Genomic DNA, 15,943 nt, shown 5'->3' with positions numbered 1-15,943 from the left:
GGTGGGGGGAAGGGGGAGCGCGCTGCGGCATCACGGCGGCTGCGCGGGGCAGCCCCGGAACGCCTGAGCAGGAAACTCCTTTTTTGGGCCTCGGAAGCACCATAAAAGGCGTGGAGGAACTGCCAAATATGGTCGGTGCGGTTCCGGAAAGGGCAACGGGGGGACAGTGCTTCTGTTCAGCCGGGACCGCCCCCGGCGCGCTCCCGGCGCTGGCGCGGCGCCGCAAGCGCTGGAGCCCGGCGGCGGGGGGGGGGGTCTTCTCCGAGCCAAGCCGGGCGGCCGTTCCTGTCGCTAGCGGTCAGATCTGAACTGGGCTTTAAATCACAAACAGCTGAGGTCTAGTTCCGAGCAAATGGGTCTTCTGCGCCTAAATACAAAAGCGAGAGGTTTTCGCTTCCTTCCTCGCCGCTGCACTTCCTAGAGGGGGAGGGTTTTCCCGGCCAGTGACAGCACCCGCTGTTTCCTTGGGAACAAACTCCTTGAAACCGACTCATCCTACTAATTGGACTAGAAGCAAACTTTTTAAGAATCAGAAATCCTGTCTTTAGGCCAACAGCAAATGAAAGATCTTGCAGAAAATATATGGGCAATGCTTTCTCATAACACATTTTTCTTCCCTGAAATGTGTTTTTGTTTTATGGGACAAAAGTGGATGCAGAAGACCCATGCATTTATTTCCTTTATGATATGCTAGCAAGGGTGCACTGGCCTTCATTCCTGTATAGCCAAGCATTACTGCCTGACTTGGACCACTTTTCACACAATGCACAAAAGAGAACCTATCTTCTTTTTTCCTCTTTAGGCATGGAAATTACTTATTTCAAAATGCTCTGGAGAACCTGGGGCACCCTCAGGCTCATCAAGCATTGCTTGAGAGCCTACATAGTTGGTTTTTAGCACAATCAAAATTCCAGAAGGCTAGACCAGGAGTTAACAGAGATGAGCTTGAAAAGACATCCACATCTACTTGGGTTTTTTTGTTTGTTTGTTTGTTTTGTTTTTTTTTTTTTTTTTTTTTGTTTTGGTTTGGTTTTTGTTTTTTTTTTTGTTTTGTTTTGTTTTGGTTTTTTTGAGGAGGAGAAGTGGAGAGGAGGGTGTGCTGATCTTTTCTGTGGTATCCAGTGACAGAACACAACACACGGGAGTATCTCAAAGCTGCATTAGGAGATGTTCAGACTTCACATTAGGAAACATTTCTTTACTGAGGGGGAACAGGGTTTCTAAAGAGGTGTGCAGTGCCTCAAGACTATCAGTATTGAAGAGAAATTTGTACATTGTAATATATGTATCCATAATAGCAGTTGGACTAGATGTCCATTGTAGGCCTTAGGTCCCTTTCAACTTAGCTATTCTATTCTATACATCTGAACAGAGCAGTACTCACAGATCAGAATAACTTGACTCCAAATGTTATTTTGTTCTTGACTTTGGGAAGTGGATGTAGGCAAAAATTTTATCGTTACCTGTACACAATGTTATTTGCCTTCTTCTTTGAAGCATCCCATTTGGAGACGCTTCGTTGTCTTGTCTCCCATCAGGGGAATTCTGACTTCTGACATGCCTTATATGCTCAGGTAGTCTGAAGCCACATATTCAACTTGCCAGTCAACCTGTCTTGAACAGAGGCCAGAGCCCCTTGGGTTGAAAAGAGTTATCACATTTTTCTGAAAAAGCCCAGCAGGGCCAGCTGCAAGGTCCATGTTAGCAGCTTGCAGAAATACATCCAGCACTGCAGGCACAGGCCAGCATAGAGACAAAGCTGCACAGGCCTCTCCCCACAGCTCTGTCCACAGGGACAGCTTGTCCCTGTCCTCTGAGAACAGTCCTGCCTGATTGATGACAGACTGGCATTTACCAACTGGTAAGATCTTAGCTTTCTTTCAGAATTGATGTCATTTGCCAGAGGTGGTCTTCATACCTGAGGAGAAGGACTAGAATTGGGACTTCCTAGCCAGTACAGTCAATTTTGGTAAGCAGTAGGGCACACTGTGTCTGGCAGAGGTTGCTAGGCAGTTTACACTGTGCTAGGTATATTCATCGAGTCCTGTTTCTGCCAGCTAGTCACAACCTTAAACATAAGTATCTTGTAGAGAGCCTACCCAAAAGGAGAAACATCAGAACCCTCTTCTGTACCTGCACCACCAGCTCTCACAGATCCAATTTCCTCTGAATTCAGTCTGCGGTGGTCACATAACCCCTGAAATGTATTTCAAGCCACCAGGGAAGGAAGTGTTTTCTCCTATAAATACTGAAACACCTGTAATAAAGGGTATCAGGCCCACACAGTCATATGCCCTATGTTGTGTCAAGGAGGAACTTATGGCAGCCCTCAGCTGACCAGGGCTATCTTCTGTCAGCCAGCCCTTATGACTGAGCTTACTGTATTTCCAGCCTAGAAACTGCTCTGTTATTTTGACATCTAGTAAAATTTCTGACTACCTATGAACACAGCTGAGATTCTAATTTTCTAACTTGAATTTCAGCACTGTAAGAATTGTTTGTCTGACTAAGTTTAGCTCTGGAGAAGCCAGAAGACAGTAATTGTGGCTACTTCAAAAGAGGTGGTGATGCACCTAATACAAGGATATGAGTCTGCTATCCATGCTTTTTGCAAGCAACTGATTGCAAAAAGATTGATTTAATCTCCTTTCTTTAAACAGGTATTTTTTTCCAGGAGACAAGTGGTTATGTGTTGGCTTTGAAGCAACTAAAGGAATCGGTTTCAAGGAAAGTGTAAGTCTGCACAATTTGATGTTTTATTTATTTTTTTTTCTGAAAGGTACTGTACACCAAATATCCCAATGGCAGGAAAGCGCATTCAATGTGTTTAGAAGCCAAACAGTCACTTTCATTTTAACAAACACAATTACAAAGTAAAAATAAACCACAGAATAATGAACTGCATGTTCATAACATACAAAAATTGCTGCCTACTCAGTAGGTAACTACAACATTCCAACTCCTGAATATATATATATATATATATATATATATATATATATATATATAAGAATTTATATTTTTGTAACAAAAATAGACTTTGAGAGGTGGAGGGGGAGAGGGTCTGGGAATTTTTTTGTTGTTTGGTTGGTTTTTTCTGATTGTTTGTTTTTGGGTTTTTTGTTTTATTTTGTTTTTTTTTTTTTTTTTCTTACATTCCATCCCCAGGCCCTTTCTCTTGCTCCTCTCCCCACCCACCACCCATTCCCTGCTCTTCCTTACATTCTTTGAGTAACATCCCTTCTACTTTAAGGCAAGATGCAAAGCATCCACTCACACAAACGCATGACGTCAGCAAGGCTTCACAAAAAGGCACCAAGACTTGTAACTTTTAAAACAAAACTTCTGCCACATGTGAGTGTCTCATCAGGTGATAATTACATAGCATCACTCCAACATGCTCAAATACAGTAAGTGCTGTTCCCAAAGAAGTTTGAAACGCATTATAGCATTGTCACTGAAATAGAATTAACACTTACAAAATATGGCCCTGCAAACTCCAAATTATACAATATGAATAGGCAAAGATTTTTTTCCACATCAATAGTACCTAAAGGAAAGCAAAACCATGGCACATGTACAATTTACATCAGCTAGATACTTAATCAAAAGTCCTTTCTTCCTAATAAAAGACTATTTTTTACGGGGAAAATTATATTGAACTTATACCCACAGTCCATGCAAATTAAGTCATTCAACAGAGGTGGAAAACTTAAGCAGCAGTTGATTCAGGCAGCTGAAGTTTAAACTAAATAGCCTTGCAACGTATGGTGTTGTGGGAGTAATTGGAGACTCCATGTCTGATAATACAAATGGAAAAGGTGAATTCTCCTGTTCCAGAAGATCTCAGATCTTCTGGATCAGCAGATCTCAATTGTCCTTGGAGAAAAGGCTGAGTTCATGTCTGAAAGTGCTGAGGTTACCTGTGAGCTGAAATTGTTGGTGACTCCTGGAGATGAGAAGGAAGTGGCCACTTGGGTCTGAAAAGTGGTGGTGCCAGAGGGGTAAGTGGTTGCTATAGAAGGGGATGGGAATGTGGTGTGCGCAGGGGAGGGATAGGAAGAGGGAGCAGGAGAAGAATACGCTGTGCGCACTGGGGAGGGATAAGTGGTGGCGATGGAGGAAGGGTAGGATGTAGTCACAGAGGATGAATAGGCAGGAACTGGGGAAGCAGTTGAGGCTGGAGCTGCCTTTTCCACTTTCTTGTCCTTCTGCCTAAGGTGGATTTTAGTGTGCCTCTTCCTCTCATCACTTCTGGCAAACTTTCTGCCACAAATGTCACAAGCAAATGGCTTCTCTCCTGTGTGTGTGCGGATGTGCGTAGTCAAGTGGTCACTCCTGCTGAAATTCCGCATGCAAATGCGGCACTGGAAAGGTTTCTGTCCCGTGTGGATGCGTATGTGCCGCGTTAGCTCATCAGATCGTGAAAACCTCCGGTCACAGGACTCCACTGGGCAGGCATAGGGACGCTCATGAGGAGGTGTCTTGCTGGGACGGTTTGGGTATTTCCTCATCCTGCTGGGCTTGATCAGCTGGGACTGATAATTAGCATTGAGGGTCTTCAGCTCTTGGGAGCCAGTCTGTGTAGCAAATGCTTTAATAGTGGACAGTGGTGTGAGGGAAGGCTGCTGTGCTCTGGTCTCAAGAGCTGGAAAGGGCTTCTGATCAGCTGGAACAAGACTGAGCTCACCCTGTTGCTGAGGGAACAAGTAATCCGGGATCATTGGCACCTGGAAGTTGGTTTTAGCAGTCGGATAAGCTGGAGGTGGATACTGGATGGGGGCTCCAGAGGGGTTGGAAAAAGACTGGGTCTGGGATTCAGGAAAAATGTCAGAGCTGGAATTGGGAAATGTTGGTGCAGCTGAATAAATTGGATTGTTCTCGCTGGCTTGGACAGAACAGCTCAGTGGGGAGCTCTGCGAGGAGGAGGATGGCGATGATGAAGTAGGCGTAGATGTGGGAGGTGCATTAGCCATGCCCACCAGTCCACTGACGAGGCTGAAGAGGGGCTCTGGCCATAGGGGGTTGCTGTTGTTGGGGGCTGGCTCTAAGGAGAAGCGCCCCGTGTAGGTTATCGGTGGCAGTCTCGTCGTTTGGTTGGGATAGCTGGTTTCTGGCAGGGTTTTCTCGTTGTTCAGGGAGATTTCGGGAAAAGTGTCTGCAAAGAGAGGAATAGCGATTAATTCCAGCAGCCACTGCAGCTGCTGCCGGTGCTTCACGAGCCATCCCTCTCACAGCGCAGCCCCAGATTCTGGTTAATTACTAATTGAGCGTAACATATTGCAGCGTCGCTGGCAGGTCTCCAGCCGCAGCTAGTCCGGAGCCGCTGACGCACACAGGAGAATCCCCCCGCGCGGCCGCCGGGACAGAGGCGACGCTGCAGCGCGGAATTCCCGCAGGCGTCGCTGCCCCCGCTGCAGACCGGGACTCCCCGCCCGCCTGGGCGAGGTCAGCGCGCTTACCTGCCCCGAGGTGTTCGAAGTGCTGCTCTCCGGGCTCCCCGGCGGCGCCGAAGCCCGCACTCTCGGGTGCCCCGGGCGGGGCAAGGAACTGCGGGCCCCCGCCGCTGAGCAGCATCATCTCCTCCAGCTTGGGATAGTGAGTGTCCATGGCAGGGGGCGAATGCGGGAAGGCGCCAAAGGGATCGGAGATCTGCAGCGGGGGCAGGAGCTGCATCTCTGCCTTGGCCGCGGCCATGAGGGCGCCGGGCTCCGACTCTGACGGGTGATGGCGCTGCCGCCGCGGGGCCGCGGTCGGGCCGGCTGCGGCAAGGCGGCCGTCGCCTGCTTTGCGCCCTGCGCCGCTGTCGCCCCGGCGCTGCCCGCTGAAAGCGCTCGGCTCCCCGCCCGCCCGCCCGGGCTCCCCCCGGCTGTGCCTGCTGGAAGCGCTCAGTTCCCCGCCCGCTCCGGCACCGCCTCTATATATCGGATCTCACCGGCCGCAGCCCGCCCCAGTCCTGACGTACATGGCCATATATGGAAAGCAGGAAGCCCTTATATGGATGCGGGCCGGAGGACCCCTCCTGGCGTCAGAGCCTGGCACCGGGGAAAGCCGGGCCGGGGGACCCCACCCGCCCCGGGCTGAGGGCCCCACGCCCACTGCAGGTCTGACCCCCGCCATGGGCAGCGCCGCCGCAGCGCTGCCGCAGCATCGCCGGTCCCGGGAGACGGGGTCCCCGGCCCCCGCCGACCCTGGCCAGCCCGCCGGAAGCCCCCACCGTACTTTCCATATTAGGAAACAACCTTATAAGTCTCGATTCCGGCGGAGGCTTCCCGCTCCTTATATGGCGATTCCGGCCCCGGGTTGTGGGGGGGGGGGGAGGGGGGGCGCAGAGCCCGTCTGCAGACGGGCGCGCGCCCGCCCCCTGGCAACAGGAGCGCGCGGAAGCCCCGGGCCGCGGAAGGTCGAGGCTACCGCCCGGGCGGGTGGCACAGGAGCCTCGGGGCGCACCCGACAGAGCCCGGCATCGCCGCCGTGTTTTCGCGGGCAGAGCTCCCCCTCGCCCCCACCGTGTTTGCTCAGCTCACACTACTCGCCTCCGCTCCGTCTCCGCGCAGGAGCCACGGCTCACGGCGGCTCCCGCGGCAGCCTCGATGTGGAGTTTTCTGGGTGCTGGCAGCGCGCCCAAGGCAGGAGCTGCCCGCTCCCGGAAAAGAGGAATCTCCGGGATTCCAGCGGCCTGCCGGGATCGCCCTGCTCCGCCCGCTCCCGACGAGAGCGGCGGAGGTCTGCCCGTAGCGCCAGACCGGGACAGACCCCGGCTCTGTGCGCCTCCTTCACGTAGCCGAGAACAGGGCATTGATAAACAAGAGAGTCCCAGGTACTACATGGCCGCAGCCACCACTGACTTCAGCGCGACGAAAAGTGACAGCACTCGGGACTCTGCTCTCGCGGCTTTAGGATTGTCCCCTGACGCGGCCTACAGCTCTTTCCTGCCCTCCCTGCAAAGCGGTGGCTGCGCCCTGCACTGGCTCCGCATGGAACCCTCGGCCGTCTGCTCCACGCAACACGCACGCCGAGGAGCCGCGGAAGAGCGCTGTCCGGGCCGGGGGAGCCTCCCGCGCTATAAATAGTCGCTCGCCGCGGCCGCCGCCCCGCCCCGCCCGGGCAGCCCCGCTGCCGGCGCGCGGGGCTCCCCTGGCGCGGGGCCAGGCGGCTCCGGCGACGCAGTGCGGCCGCCGCGCGCGTGCGCGGCCATCGCGGCGAGGGCTTCCCCGCAGTGTGCGGGGCTCCGGGGGCGGGGTCGGAGCTATCGCCTGCAGCCCAGCGCTTAGGCGGGCCCGATGCCGGTGACGGCGCCCGAAGCTCCGCGGCGCACGGTCGTCCCATCATCGCGTGCAGCGCGGGACTTGCCGGACGGCCGGCTCGCCGCCGTCTGCGGCCCCATGTTCTGCCGCGGACGGCGCTCCCTTCTGCCGCAGAGATGGAGCGTAAAGGCAGGCGACTTGGTTCCTCTTCTGGTCTGGCCCCACTCGCTCGAGGCACCGCCCGCCTCCGGGCACGTCCCGCAGCGCCACTCCAGGTCGGTTGCAGAGCTGGCTCTTCCCCACGGAAATCCTGGCGCCGGGCCGGGCCGGGCCACACAGCGCTTTGTGCCAGGCGGCCTTCTTTTGCCGTGGGAAGGTAGCTGCATAAACCACTAGCCTCTACCACCTTTGTGATTTATATTCAAGTTGCCAGCCACGGCAGGCCTCTGTCTGCCCGCTTTTTTAGAATATTTAGACTTTTGCCATGTGTACGGTTGTTAACTGAGTTGCTATATTTAGGACCGTGCCTTGCCAGTAACACTGTGTAGTGCCTCCCACACCAATGCATTTCCACCTTAAAATCAGTGATGAGCTGTAGCAACACAATGCCTCCAGGCTTTGGAGGATAGCTTCTGCTTATCTGCAGCTCCTGTTACACAATGGCAGCTACTACACATCTGTTCTTTGGTACTTACTCTTAATGGAGAGAAATCATGCTAGTTTTCAGTGCACCAGGCCAAACCTCTATTTTGAAAATGTGATTTGGAGCTTTTCCTTTTTTAAGAGATACCTGCTGCAGGTTTTGTGATGTCCCATACATAATGATTTAAACTAGTCTGATTTTCATCAGCATGTCATGGTTTGGAGCTCTGTTAGAAAGGGCTGAATAACGGAACTTGACTTTTTCTACAAACACTGTGGTTTGTTTTGGCTTCTGAACATCTTACTGACATTGCATCTTCCTTGTCCTCTGTTTTTATTCTATTCCTTTTCAAGATCAGAAGGAGGTGCCCGATTCCTAGTGAATTTAATTCATACACTCTGTATGTTAGGCCCAATATTCCTTTACAGATATTGAAGTGCATCATTCTGACAAATGTGTTTTTTTGTCAAAATCTGAAATCACAGATGGAAAAAATCTAATGCAATTTTTCTTTTCAGCTACCTTCATTTTTATCAATGTAATTCTAATTTATCAATTTGTGTAAGATAAAACAAGAGACCTGCTTTAAGAGCTGCAGACAGAGCAGTGTAACTAGCTTGAGCTGCACGTAAGTTATAGTAATAAAGACTATTTTGCAATGTTGCACCGTTCTGGTGAGGCTTGCTGGCTTCAGAGAAGTATTGTAGAGGCCGTGGATGACTTACAACCTGTGCACTGAGCTAGGAAAGTGCCTGTTGTTACGAGTTTTCCAAAGTCCTCTTCTGTGCTCAATTTTCTTTTTCTGAATGCATTCAGAAACATTAGCTATGTAGGAATTACATTAAAGGTGTTTCATTTTTACTGTTGAGATTCAAGATCTGTTTAGGTCATCTAGCCAGACATTTGGGTTTTTTTCTAGGTAACATGATTTGAAGGTCCAAAGAATTTGCTACTATAGACCAGTATTTGAAATGTCTTTCCAAAATGGCTGTATTTTAATAAATTTGTTATACTTCCTTTAATGTTCCTAGTGAAAGCGCAGAAATGTAATAAGACACTGCCACTGGATCAGTCACAATTTTATTTGAAAATTTAACAGTTTTGGCTCTGATTGTCTAGTGAATAAACATGTGTGATACACTGGGTCTCCTTGAAAGTCTGTCGTTATCAAATGTATTGTCTCTCAATACATTTCAGTGAGAAGAATTCTATTCCAAGGACACGGAGTGCAGAATGCTATGGGGTCAGGGAACAAGAAGAGAGAATGATTTCAAAGTTAAAAATTACCTGAAACAAATCCTTGGTTTTGTTCTGCTTGCTTTATTAGTAGAGGCTGGTAAAAAATATTTTATATTCAGCCCCAGCATACCTTTCAATGTTTAATTTTTCACTTTTTTAATTCAAACTAATCTGTTGTGATATTGTGCCAATAAAAGAATCGCTGTGCCTTTATGAAATATGATTCCACACAATTACAGCTTTATCTCTGTTACTTTTTGTTAACTGCTGCATTCATGCTGGGCTTACTTCCAGGATTTTCCAACTTGTACTTTAAATTATGCAAGTCACTTGCATTTCTTGTACACAATTTTCTGGGTAAGGGGACAGTATTTTTGTCTCTAAGTATTCCTCAACTGTCCATCTGTCTTCAAATTTTTATTTGCAAATACAGAATACAGAGCAGGGGGGACAGGGGGGCAAATCCTCCTTAGGAAGCAAGCTTTAAGGAAACTAAGCTTGCAGTTGCTGTGAGTGTCAGTATTGCTGCTGGCTCAGTATCCATGGAAACTTGATTGCCCATCTTGCTTCAGGAATTAATTGAAGATCCCAACCCACTTGATCAGGGAATCAGTGTGATATTAACTCACATCCCACTATAAAGCTCACTTTAATAGCTCAGCTACTCTTTTCATCAGAACAAAAGGTTCAATTATCTTTCACCAAATTAAAAAAAAAAAAAAAAAGGCCATCTAAAGCTTTACTGCCTCAAAACCGGGGCAGAGAACAAAGAGTTACATCTTGGAGAGCTACATCTTTCAGATGGAACTTGCCAAAAATGTCAACAACAGGAGAGAGCACAGAGTCAGGAATGCTCTATGCAAATCTCATGTGCAACATCATATAGTTACCTTTATTTTTCACCTATGCCAGTAGCTGTATTATCTTGTGGGAAAAATTCACTGTCCATGCTTTAGTATCAGAACATAACTTTGTCTTCCACAGTACGTTCTTAAGATATACCATGCAAAGCTTCAAAGAGAATAAGCCAAAAGCGACTTTTGCTAGGGAATATTGTTTCCAGACTCCTCTTTGAAGACTTTTAATTAATTACAAACATAAGCATGTCAAGTTCCCTCAAGGTCTGCTTCTGGATCAAACATCTCTGATTATCTACCTTTGAACTTTCTTTCCTCTTATTTCCTGTTGAATTCCCTAGTTGCTGCCACCATTCCCTTTTATTTTTTTCCTGGTCTCCAAATCATCTTATCTGCTCTGCAATCTTTTCTGTTACGACGTTGATTTTCTCCATTTTCATCTTTCTGATTCTTTGTATTTAGCACCTGCTCCTTTTGTAACCATGGCAACTACATCATGATATCAGCAAAGGATCTCACTATTATCTGACGAACCCGATCTCATTAAACGCCAGCTTGAACTGATGTTTAGTGTCCTGTACCCGGGGGACAAGTTTTGTTTGGAGTTTTCTGTATTTTGTATGTGAGCCAGGAAAGGCCAATTTCTTATGTTAACTGGTATCCTTCACACAATTGTCCTCCATCTTTCGTTTCCATTGCTGACACACTTGACCCTCCCACAAATGTGGACCAGTGAAGGAATGTTATCACAGGAAAGATGGCGAGGACGTTATCATAGACTGAACATAAAGTCTTTGGATTAGATCAAAGAAGTTATGTTGTGTTGCTCTGTTACATCTCCAACACTGACAGTTTATAAGCAATTGGTCTCAAACTGTTAACTCCAGGTGCTGCAAAAAGTGCATATGCTTGTTACAGAACTATTTTGGATTTGTGGACATAGCTAAACACCACCGTTTTCTCTGAATGGCAAATGCAGGCAGAGGAAAAGTGAAAGTAGTATTTTGAACTGACTTGGTGGTAACTCAAGACATATTAGATATATAGTTAGGAGGATGAAGAAATACCACAGACCAGTGAAAGATTGCTGAAGTACAAGGACACCAGTATTCTTAAAGGAAATAATTTCCCCTTCTAGCTGAACTTGCAAATTACGTGTTGTGTTGTATTGTTATTCACCACCAAGACTGAAAAATCCATTGGTAGTTAATCACAATAACAATTCTATAAAATGCTGCATTATGTAGAGTACAAATATGCAGCAATGGATCCATAGAATACTACATGCACACTGGACCAGGTCTGTAGCTCAGACCAGGTAATGTTGCTTCTAGAATTTTTGCATTTTGCAGGTGAATAAAGGAGGGAAGAGCAGTAGTTGTTGTCTTGGGTTTTTGTTTTTTTTTTGCTTTATCATAGTATTTTCAGTTACCACGTATGCTATGAAACAAATCAAATACGTGAATTGAAATCTAATAAAAACATTAATTTTAGACATGTTGCAACAACGAATCCCACAAGCTAGCAATTATGGTGTTACAGACTCGTGTCTTGGAGACAAACCTTCAGTTTCTGCAGTGAAAACAGGTCAATTCACTTTTTCTTATTCCCAGACTAAGGAAGCCCAAGGAATTGATTTTTATAGAACACAAGAATTTGACAACACCTCCTCTTGTTAAATAAGAGGAAACACAACGTGCCTATATTGAACTTACTCTGTTAACGTTCCCATTTGCACTTCCTTTTATTTCTAGACATTCAACTTCAGTGGTACATGAACGGGAGTTTTTTTGCATTGCATTCAATAAACATTAAATCCTTTGACAAAAAAAACTATCACAGACATATTAACTACCTAATCTCCCACTCTACCTCTTCAGTAAGTTATTGTTCCTGAACATAAATATTTTGTTCCTTTTATTTCTCAAGGTTGATCTGTGACAAAAATTTCAAACTAAAGCACAAATCTTGCTTCAAAGAAAATTTGAAGGTAAAATTTACTTCCATGTATTGAAAGATAAACCAATGCTTAAGTATGTAGTAAGCTAAAATTCACAATCTTCCAATAGGAAAAGTCTTACAGTAGTTAGAATAGTCATAGACTTACAGGATTTTCTTTGTCTTGATTGTAAAAGCTGAGGAAAGGAGTGTGATTGTAATAACACACAAACACATCACTAGAGGCAAGGTTCCCCCCCCCCGCCCCCCCACTTCATGACTGAAATAGCCCAATCTGGACTGTATCCTTATCTTGATTTTGGATTTGCTTCAACTGTTCTATTATTGAATGCTAAGAATTTTTATTGGAAGATGAGCAAGAACTTTAAAATCAGCATGACTGAAAACTCATTGCTGCTTCCTCATTTATATGCCAGAAGGACTATGTGACATTTCCATGGAATGTCTGTGCTCTTGGGACTGATGAATCAGTGTAGAGCTGTTTGGAATTTCTACAAAAGTTCAGCCCTCCTCCCTTCTCAAACGGCTTCATTTTACCAATCTGTCAAGTAAAACTAAAAATAATGAGTTTGTGTGCAGTTACAAGGGGAAGGATGGAAATTTCACTGCACAGTGTATTAGGTAACTCATTAGAAAGCAGAAGCTGCATTTTCAAAAGCAGTGTGAAATGTATCTCCCATGTTTAATTCTTTTTTTTTTTCCTGCAGTTAGAAAAACAAACTATGCTAAAATTTTAAGGTGCATAGTAATACTCAAATTAAAGGAGGATGCAATTAAGATTTCTGTGAGGTCAATTTGACAAAAAGTGTTCCTTGCTTGTCAAGAGTTTCATGAAATATAAGGAAAAAACTGTTTAGGGCTAGCAACTCACAAATTCAGCAGTCATTTCCACTGGAGCCTGCTAGCCCAGGAGAAGAGGAGGCTTAGCCTCAAGAGCTGCCAATGATTCTAACAAACAGGCAAACTCAAAGTCCAAACCCAGTGCAGCTCATTAAATGCTCCTGTAATCATTCTGCACAGGTCAACCGCTGTTGGAGCAAGTGGGGATATGAAATGTCATAGACATATACAAAGAGGAAAATAACCACATCATTTTTGCATATGCCCAGAAATATAGCCAAACACTTTCTATTTACTATACAAACATTTCAGGTTTCAACTGCTGAGTTCAGGAATGGCCAATCTGAGCTGGCTGAAAGAGAAGAAAATCTGCTTCCTTCATGAGGACATCCACAGAGTTGGAAGGTTGGCAGTAGGGGTTAAGCTAGATGATCTTTAAGGATCCTTCCAACTCAATCCAATCTATGACTCTTTGATTCATTGCATTGGCAGGAAAAACTGACAGCATGGGGGTAAAAAGAGAGAAAGGCTTCACCTACACAAGAGTCTACTTTGGGGAGGAAAAAAAAAGCTAAGCTGAATTTCAAAGCCAAAAAGGATTTCAACTCAGTCCAAAAAAGAGACTCAGTCCATTACTACTGTTATGAAGTTCCAGCTAGAGACCACAGTTCATCACAGTTCATCAGCTTCAGAATTATGTTATCCAAAACATCAAGTGTAGAGATGCCACTAGAACCCTGCTGGCTTACTTGCTCTCTTATCCCAGCCACTACAACTGCTAGCTCCCAACTACCCACTTTACCTGCTTTAGCTGGGTCTGTGGAAGACCAACTGTTACTGATAGCTACAGAAAATTCCTCTCACAGCCCATTTTTACCTTTTAATTTCACATACCCTCCGCCTGTAGTATGTACCACAGGTTTTCCAGTAAGTAAGCTGAGTTCTTGCTACCCGCTCTGCAAGACAATTATTATTTCCTGACCACTCTAATGTTTCATGCCTAGGTATAGCAGCTACGTAGTACTGATTAAACATTTGTGCTTCTGCACATGGACTGAGAAAAAGATATTTACCATTCTCTAACTTTGCACATATGAATGCTTTCCAACCTCTGTCCTCCCCAAAAGTTATTTGCAATTACAATTCAGGTAGATCTCCTAGATGCTTAACAGCAACAGTATTTTATTCTGCAGAAACAGAAAGGCCACCTAACAAATACACTTGTGATAGGAGTCCAAGTTCTCAGTTAACAGCTGAGAAGCGGACACAACCTGAGAGTGAGGAACATTTATGTTCCTGTATAATGCCAGGACAAATCAGATTCCCAAAATTTGCCTTATTTTTGCAGAGCAGAAATAGCAGGACTTCTGTGTTCATTTTCATATATTTATTCATTCAACAATGAAGAGGGAGAAAAGGCAGAGGACTAAACACATAAGACATGAAGATAAAATTATTTAGGAGCACAATTTGAAAATATAACAAAACAGCATTTTTAAAAATAATATCCCCAGGCATCAGTGGCAAGAAACTGGGGCATGAGGGGGAAGAAAGGTATGTAAACTCACTAGCAAAGAACAAAAAGCCATACTTTCAACTAATAAATCTATAAGCCTATTCTGATGACACATGTAGATTTAAATTCAAAGTATCTGAGACATTTATCTGTCAAAATAAACCAGAAATAAAAAGTGAATAAATAACCTCCGGAACCTTTCTCCCCCCACCTACATCAATAACTAAACCTTATCACAGCAAATTTTTCTTTAGAGGTGCCATCATAGACTTGTGATCAGTTGTCCTTGGGAGTACCACTTACCAGAGAGACCCACATGAGACAGCAGTAAGAAGTAGTGTTCATAATTTAGTCCTTAGATGATGCCTTTTTGGTCTCATCAGCAATCTTCAGCAAGTTGATACAGCCTGAATAGATATAGTAAAATGAGCTTTTTCAAATACTCTTTAACCCCAACAGAAGGGCTGTCTTTCCACGTGTATGACCCTTACACATCAGAAGGGAACTTAGCCAGGAAAGCCACTTCTAGTGGAAATGTCAAAATAATTGAGAAGAGAAATAAGGACTAGTTGCCACCCTGTGGAATGAGAGCACATCTGCTTTGATTAAACCTTTTGTATTATACTCTGGATAGAAATGGAAGATAAGCAATGGGCCCTTTAAAATAGGCACTTCAAAAAAGAGAATGTTAAAAGATACCCAAGAAGAGTCTGGGTATTGAAGAAAGCACAGCACAAGACTTAGGTTTTGTACATTTAAGTCCTTATACTGCAACAAGTGACCAAACTTAATGGCTACAAAAATTAGTGACAGAATTCCAACAACTCCTCCTCTTAGGAAAACTCCATTAACCCAGTCATTTAACACCAGTGTGCTTCGGCACATGGGTAAAAAGGTGACAGTATCATAACGAGGCATTTTCCAATGTGTGTTTAATTCCAAACTACCCTCTGGTCATCAAATAGACTGAGCAGTATCAGAGACAGGAGACTGCACTAGCTGAACCAATTCCGTTTGCGTTGGCCTTTTCTCTGCTTTCCCTTTCCAGAGGTAATAGCCTTCCTGCACTACAATGGCTCCATGCATCAGTTACCGTATTCTTGTGGTAAATACAAAATGGTCATAACAGCTGTCTTTTACAAAAAATAAGCTGATTAATTCTATTTAATTCAATATATTCATTGCCCCAAATAAGCAAGTGATAGCAGCAATGCTGTAATTTCCATTCAGTTGCTAGATTCCCCAACAGAGCCTAGAGAAAAGGAAAAGCTTGGAAAAAAAATCTGTGGTTTGGTTTTGGCTAAACTTATATCAGCACACCTCCTATAAAACCAGCATTGAGTGATGACAGTAGAGAGCCTTTATGTAAGCTCTATACTGGCAGAGATAAATACACTACATACAAGGCTTAGCCACAAAAGTCCATTCCTACCTCCCTCAATAATAAGTTAATTTCTTCTAACTGTTTGAATCATTACTAAATGTTTTGTAGAATGCACTACATGTTCTTGGGATGGGGCATGTCAGGGCAATCCACAACTCGTACTTGAAATTTAGCACCTGCCCAAAAGCACTTGTGTTGGTTTACCTAACGCTCATCATATGATGGGAAAATAGAAACATATTGAATATATTTTATTCT

At 45.3% G+C, this 15,943-nt stretch overlaps 2 protein-coding genes and 1 long non-coding RNA gene across 14 annotated transcripts in view; 1 reads left to right on the top strand and 2 right to left on the bottom strand.

The window, feature by feature from the left end:
* Nucleotides 1-48: 48 nt before the first annotated feature.
* The window catches only part of LOC128795892 (uncharacterized), a 16,029-nt gene continuing 134 nt past the window's right edge, over nt 49-15,943 (top strand). Inside the window, exons 1-3 of the long non-coding RNA XR_008433656.1 lie at nt 49-131; nt 2,661-2,733; nt 13,098-13,190. This is a non-coding gene — a long non-coding RNA (uncharacterized LOC128795892). The remainder of the gene's footprint in view (nt 132-2,660; nt 2,734-13,097; nt 13,191-15,943) is intronic.
* EGR1 (early growth response 1) lies at nt 2,733-5,831 on the bottom strand. The gene is made up of 2 exons (XM_053956978.1): nt 5,463-5,831; nt 2,733-5,158 (listed from the first exon to the last, which is right to left on the bottom strand). The coding sequence occupies exons 1-2, from the start codon at nt 5,695-5,697 to the stop codon at nt 3,861-3,863; spliced, it is 1,533 nt and encodes a 510-aa protein (XP_053812953.1). The 5' UTR covers nt 5,698-5,831; the 3' UTR covers nt 2,733-3,860.
* REEP2 (receptor accessory protein 2) overlaps nt 8,962-15,943 on the bottom strand; it is a 23,931-nt gene continuing 16,949 nt past the window's right edge. For 9 of the 12 annotated variants that reach the window (XM_053956990.1, XM_053956986.1, XM_053956991.1 and 6 more), the window contains one exon: nt 14,158-14,708. Coding sequence is in view for 8 of the 12 variants with exons in the window: in XM_053956986.1 (XP_053812961.1) it covers nt 14,681-14,708 (28 nt within the window). In the remaining 4 variants the exon portion in view is untranslated. Of the gene's footprint in view, nt 9,127-11,705; nt 12,974-14,157; nt 14,709-15,943 lie in introns of those variants that run through there. The other 3 variants (XM_053956980.1, XM_053956981.1, XM_053956984.1) reach the window with 3 other exon arrangements.

Source organism: Vidua chalybeata, chromosome 15 (assembly GCF_026979565.1).
Source record: "Vidua chalybeata isolate OUT-0048 chromosome 15, bVidCha1 merged haplotype, whole genome shotgun sequence".
Lineage (NCBI taxonomy): Eukaryota > Metazoa > Chordata > Aves > Passeriformes > Viduidae > Vidua > Vidua chalybeata.
The sequence above is the reverse complement of the archived record's forward strand: the minus strand, read 5'-3'. Positions and strand labels throughout refer to the sequence as shown.

Coding starts and splice junctions, on each gene's coding strand:
- EGR1 (XM_053956978.1), bottom strand. CDS start 5,697: ATGGCCGCGGCCAAGGCAGAGATGCAGCTCCTGCCCCCGCTGCAGATC. Junction 5,159..5,462: donor CTTCGAACACCTCGGGGCAG/GTAAGCGCGCTG, acceptor CTCTCTTTGCAG/ACACTTTTCCCGAAATCTCC.